The sequence below is a fragment of the Molothrus aeneus genome, chromosome 2 (assembly GCF_037042795.1).
Source record: "Molothrus aeneus isolate 106 chromosome 2, BPBGC_Maene_1.0, whole genome shotgun sequence".
In the NCBI taxonomy this organism is placed as follows: domain Eukaryota; kingdom Metazoa; phylum Chordata; class Aves; order Passeriformes; family Icteridae; genus Molothrus; species Molothrus aeneus.
Window position 1 is genome coordinate 42,948,154 of NC_089647.1, and position 6,000 is coordinate 42,954,153.

The 6,000-nt window shown below is 39.8% G+C and overlaps 1 protein-coding gene across 1 annotated transcript in view; it reads left to right on the top strand.

The window, feature by feature from the left end:
- Positions 1–5,554, top strand: part of DDX10 (DEAD-box helicase 10) — a 155,642-nt gene extending 150,088 nt beyond the window's left edge. The window contains exon 18 of the mRNA XM_066544772.1: positions 4,865–5,554. Within this exon, the coding sequence (XP_066400869.1) occupies positions 4,865–5,054 (190 nt within the window). The 3' untranslated portion in view covers positions 5,055–5,554. The remainder of the gene's footprint in view (positions 1–4,864) is intronic.
- Positions 5,555–6,000: the final 446 nt, after the last annotated feature.

A 6,000-nucleotide genomic window follows, 5' to 3' on the forward strand; every position in this document is an offset into this window, starting at 1 on the left:
TGTGGCCTCAGCAGTGCTGGCTACAGGGGGACGGTCACTGCCCTGCTCCTGCTGGCCACACCTGGCTGATCCAGGCCAGGATGCCATCGCCTTCTTGCCCACCTGGGCACACTCTGGGTCATGTTCAGCTGCTGTTGACCAGCACCCCCAGGTCCTTTTCCACCAGGCAGCTTCCCAGGCACTGCCCCCAGCCTGCAGTGCTGCCTGGGGCTGTTGTGACCCCAGTGCAGGACCTGGCACTTGGCCTTGCTGAACCTCCTAGAGGTGGCCTCGGCCCATTCATCCAGCCTGTCCAGATCTGGAAAATAACACAGCACAATATATTTTAATTACCATTTTTATGTGCTGTAGCATTCTGACAGCAAGTAAGGAAGAAGCTGCACTGGGCTTTATGGAAGGGACTGCAGTAATTAATCTTCATTAGGATTGCTGCCATGGCCTTGTGAATTAAAATTTATTACATGGAAAAAGTTTTGGGCACAGCATGTTTGATTAGCAAAATGCCAATATTTATGGGATAAATTATTCCTACCTTTTCTGAACTGTATTTTACTAGCAGATTCATTCATTATTTGTGTACATTTCTTTGGGAAAGAGCTTGTGTGCTTTATTGCAGCCTGGAAACTTGACTCATGTCCTGTAGTTCAGTGGCGAGGGTGGTTTGTTTCCAGAGGAATGCTGGTAATCCTATGCTCCAAAGCATCCTCTGATAAATGTTAAGTGAAGCAGAGTCTGTCTAGAGATCTTGCCAGGATCACGTTGTTTAAACAACAGCTACTTGGCTCTGTGACTGCACATTTCAAATGGCTGATTCTCAAGCATTTAAAATCTAAATGTTACAGCTTGTTAAGACATTGCTTAAAGCCCAGAAGCGAGTTAAATACTAACAATTAAAGCTTTCTATTTTTCCCTGGTATTACCTGAAAGCATTGTGAGTTTATTTTGTGGTAGTTTAAAATTTGAGTTTCTTGGTGTATAGCTGTCAGGGTCATAGTTAGATCCCGTTTCCCAGATGCCATTCAGATACACTGGTGTTTGTTTTAGGGACAGGATTCATAAACTGTACTTTATGTTTGAGTAATAAATATTTTGTACCAAATTGATAGCATCTCACTTAGGTGTTAGAGCTGAGCAAATGGTGGCCACAGAAATTACTGTGCCTGTTGATAAGTTGGCTATTGATAGCTCCTCACCTGTGTAAACACAAAGTAAATCCTTTCATCAGGCAGCCTCAGACTGCATGGATTGTTCAGGCAGCTGAAAAGCTTAATTTCACCAGATAGTAAAAGGAAGAAATTGTAAGCCAGATGCACATGCCACTTTTGAGATGTTATTAGTAGAAGACAAAAGGATCCACTGGCCTTGGTTTGGATCTGAATTGGGGATTGCTTTCTAACTGAGTTGTTCTGATAGAAAATAATTTACCTTAGCATAACTTTTGTTGGTAATTTGTGAACATTAGCTGGTAGTACATCAGTTTGTGTGTTTGTGAGGAATGAGGGGCCATTTATGTCCATGGAAACGATAAAAGGACTGGCTCTACAGAGTGACAGGCCTTCAGTTAATGGAGACTGAGGAGGAATTAATTTGACAGTAAGTGCAGAAGTTATTCCCTTATAGCTGCTTTTGCACACTGAGTCCTTTCACATGTGGAGCTGAGAGTTGTGCCTGTTACAACTCCTCCAAAGAGCTTTCTGTCCATACAGCTAGGGAAAAGCACCCTGAATGAGCACAGGATATCTCTGAGCATCATGATGCCACACATTTTTCATCTCCCTTTTAAAATTGCCACTATCACCTCTTGTAAAAGCTGCAACTCCGACTTCAGAGCCCCTTTTCACACCACCCAAACCAGTGCTGGAAAAAATCCATCCTGGAGGAGCAAGGAGGGGGGTTGGACTTACTGTTCTTCAAAGGTCCCTTTCGACCCAAATCATTTTGTGGACAGTCAGTCTGTCTTTCTTCTGCATCTCAGAATTAGGAACATCTTATTCACATGTTTCACATGATTCTCTGTTTACCGGCCGAAGCTGTTGTGAACAAATACTGGTTTGCATCTACATTTTGTGCATCGTGAAAACACAACTATTTTGCTCTCTTCATTGCTTGTTGCTTTTGCTGCTTCCTGTGTTATACATTCCTCTTTATTCACTTCTCCAGTCCACAACCCAGCTGGGGTCAAATTAGTTTGAAAATACACTTGCCTGTGTGTAGATGCATCTTCTGTTTACACTGCTAATCAAGCTGCACAATCCCTCAGTAACAGTAAGGAGCAGCTGGACTCAGCAGAATCATCCCACAAAACTTATGATGAAAATTATTCATAATTGTGTTGATGTGCTTTTGTTTGTGGAAAAAGCTGAGGAATCTCACAGTTCAGTTCCTTTGGAACGTGTCTTATATTTAAATGTTTTACCTTATAGATATCTATGCCTAAGGTCTCTGAAACTCCAGAAGTGATTATAATTTTTGGTGTTTAAAGTCTGCTGTTTCATAGCTTGTAGGTACAAATGCATAGCTTGTGAGGTTTCTGCAGGGTTTTAATTGCTAAGATGTTTTTAACTAATGTCCTAGATGAAGCATTAGTCATTTATGAATGCAAACTGGGCTTCAGAGTCCATTCAAAGACTGGAAATAATTGGCTCTTTTGCAAACAAGCTAAAATGCTTTTACTTAATGAGGCCTTTCTTGAGCTTTTGAAGTGAACCCCTACAGTCCTGATCAAAATGAACGCCATGAAACTCTAGCCCAGACCCACACTGTCCACTTGGAAAAGTGAGAATTCTTTCTGCTTCAGTATATTTTCATATCCTGTCAGTTTTTTCATACAGCTTCAGCATTTATGGAATATCTTACGCCCTACAGAGAGAAATATGAGAGAAATATTCCTTTCCTCAGAAAAGAAATAAAATGTTGGTAGCAAGCCCTGAAAAGCCACCCCCATGCAAATGACAGCTCAAAGCCAGCAAAGTTGCTATATCCTGTGAATTACAGGAAGAGTGAGTATGTGGAGCAGACATCATCTATTCATGAATCATCACTGAATGTTTTCTGTTGGAAGGAACCTTCTGGATCATCCAGGTCCAGCAGTCCCTGCCGTGGGCAAGGACGCCTTTCACTAGACCATGTTTCTTTACACTCTTTTCTTCTTTTCTCTTGGGTAGGCAAAGAAGAACAATATAAAGGTAGGGTATTTCATTTGCCTTAATTGTGGAAATGCAGGGTGTTCTTTATAGGATTTCCCTCCTTCCTCTGGGCTCTGAGTAGGCAGGAGGTGGCACAGTTCCTTTATGAAAGGTGGGATGGGTGAGAGAGGGAGGCAGGCCATACCTGTGCAGCCCACCAGCCAAAGGCCATCAGATCTCCTGTAACAATTCCTTCATCCCTATGGAGGGGCAGCCAGAAAGCACGGTGTATACAAGCTGCATAGTGCTGCTGATCCCTCTCAGAGAGCATTTGGGAACTTGCTGAAAACTGCCATGGTTGGGGTTAATGTTTGAGTTAGGCTGGTTTCTAGTGAGTGGTGAAACCAGCATTTCACGGACTGTTAACTAGCCCCATTAATGGGAAAAAATAAGGTGGGCAGCTGAAGGTGGGTTGAACTGAGCTTTGCATTCCTTTGCTGCATTGATTCTAAGGACAGTATTCCCCAATTAGAGCTATTTATTGTAACTGCTGTTTCTAATTGTTAAATGTCTAAACAGCATTTCTGAATGGAACCGTTCACAAGCATTACATTTACGCCCTTGTAAAAACTATGGACGTGAAAAAATTCTTGTTGAAATGTTTTTTTTAAGTAAGCTGAATTTTCTGAGTAGAAATTTGACAAATTTTAATTGGAAATCTGAATTTAACCAGCTTTTTTAGAAAAGCCTTAACTCCGTTTCTGAAGTTCCATTTCAATTTTTGTTATATTTTTAAAAATACAAACACAAAAAGCTGAGAATGCTGTTTTGTTCCAGTTTGTTTGGATGCAATGATTTGGGGTGTGGAGGTTTGCACTTTACTAGTTTTGGGGTATGAATTCTACCCTACAGCATACAACAACCAGCTCTCCATAATCTGGTTCACAGATATATCTTAGAATAGATTTTATTTGATTGTTTTAAACTTAGATAAGAAGATTTATAGCATTTTTAGAATGTTTTGGACAAAAACCACATGAAGATACATGAAAGCTCTGTCTTTCCTCCCATTGTTGTCACATGGCCGTGTGGTAGAAGCCAGGGTGATAAAACAGATTGGCAGCTGTTTCATCCAGATTGAAGGCTGCAAAAGGCAGTTCATTCAAGTCTTTAAAAAAGAGCAGAAGAAATAGGAATTCACCTGGGAAAATTACTGGGTTTTCCTCTTCCTCTCATGGCAGAGAGGTGTTTAGTAGCTTCCAAGAGAAATGTCTGACAGAAGAGGAAAGAGTGATGGAATTAAATAGTCCCAGATCAAAACTGCATTAAGTGTAGGATTTGCCAGTGAAAGAACAGTTTTTATATTTTTATTTTTGGTGCATATTTATTGTAGGCAATATCTTGAATGCATGTCAAGGTCCACTGACACGTCACAAAATCAGTTTTGTCAAGTTGTCTGTTGCTGTATTAGGCAGAAAATATTAGATAAGACTTATGGCAATATCCCGATACACTGTAATCAATTAAGACAGCAGAACATCCACCACCACCTCGGTCTGAGAGCAGCTCTAATTTAGACATTCAGAGTTCATCAGCTTCCATTGCTTCACCCTTTTGAATTGTAATTTTGTTTGCTCTTATCTTGACACAAATTTGCCTTGTTTAAAAGGAATTGTTAGATTACATGATGATATTGATTACCACAGTTGTTAAAAAGAATAATTGATTTTTTTCTGCAGTGAACTTGAGGAGAAGACTGGAAGAAAGAAGAGAAGCTATAGCAACAGTGCCACAGCAGAAGAAATGCCACTGAAAAGAAAAAAGATGCATTTCAGCCAAGAGGAGGACCCCTGTTTGCCATTAGATACTGGGCTTTCTCTGGCAGAGGATGAAGAGCTTGTACTGCATCTACTCAACAGTCAAAACTAATTATTTTTTCTGCAGGTTTTCTTCTCTGGGACATTTCCACAATTTTGTCAGTAGTTTACACAAAATGGATTTGGCATCTGGGCAGCTGGATCCCTGTGAATGTAGATAAATGAGTTCCACGTGCAATGGGATTGTGTTAGAGTGGCTCACAGGTCATAGACAACATTTAGTTTGATTTATAAGGCTTTCTAAATGAACTTTTCAACCTGAATCCCCAGGTGTCATTTTGCAGTAGCCTCTTCATAATTTTAAATCTCCAAGTTTTGAAGCAATTACCTTCTTTTATTTTCATCTTGCTTTAAATGAAAACTGGATGTTCCTTTCTTGACCATGCCAGGTTTGTTATTTTGGAAGATATATGTGTACTAAAATTTTTAAGGAAGAAATGCTGTTGGCAGCTTAGATCATATTACTTAAAAATAAAGTATGTACTTTCTTTTGTGTATAAGACACACATTTAAAAAATATTTTAATAAAAATTTCTAGAGCCTTGATGTAAACTTAACTGTCTCTTTCAGCTTTGTTATGAAAGCTTATATTTATCCTTCAGGTATCACTTCTGTTATGATTCTGTCACTGATGTTAGGCAATTCAGAAAACAATATTTAGAAGCTAAACCAGAGTCTTTTCTTTGGATCCCATATGAGTGAGAACACATTGTCTCATAGTAGTATCTGTTTGGTCTTTCCATATGTCCATATGAACATATTAAATACTCCTTTTTTGTCAATATCACTTTCTTGATCATAGGAATCTATCATCAGCTATTCAGTACAGCCCCTTCTTCCTCTCCCTATACTCTGTTATCTTTTAGCTCGTTACCAAAACTGAAAATATACTGCAAATTCTTGCCTCCAAATGTTTCTTCCACCATTCTGCCAGCAGGCAGGGTATCATAAAAACAATATTATAGGCAGAGCACATCTGCCATCTGCTCCTTCCTGAC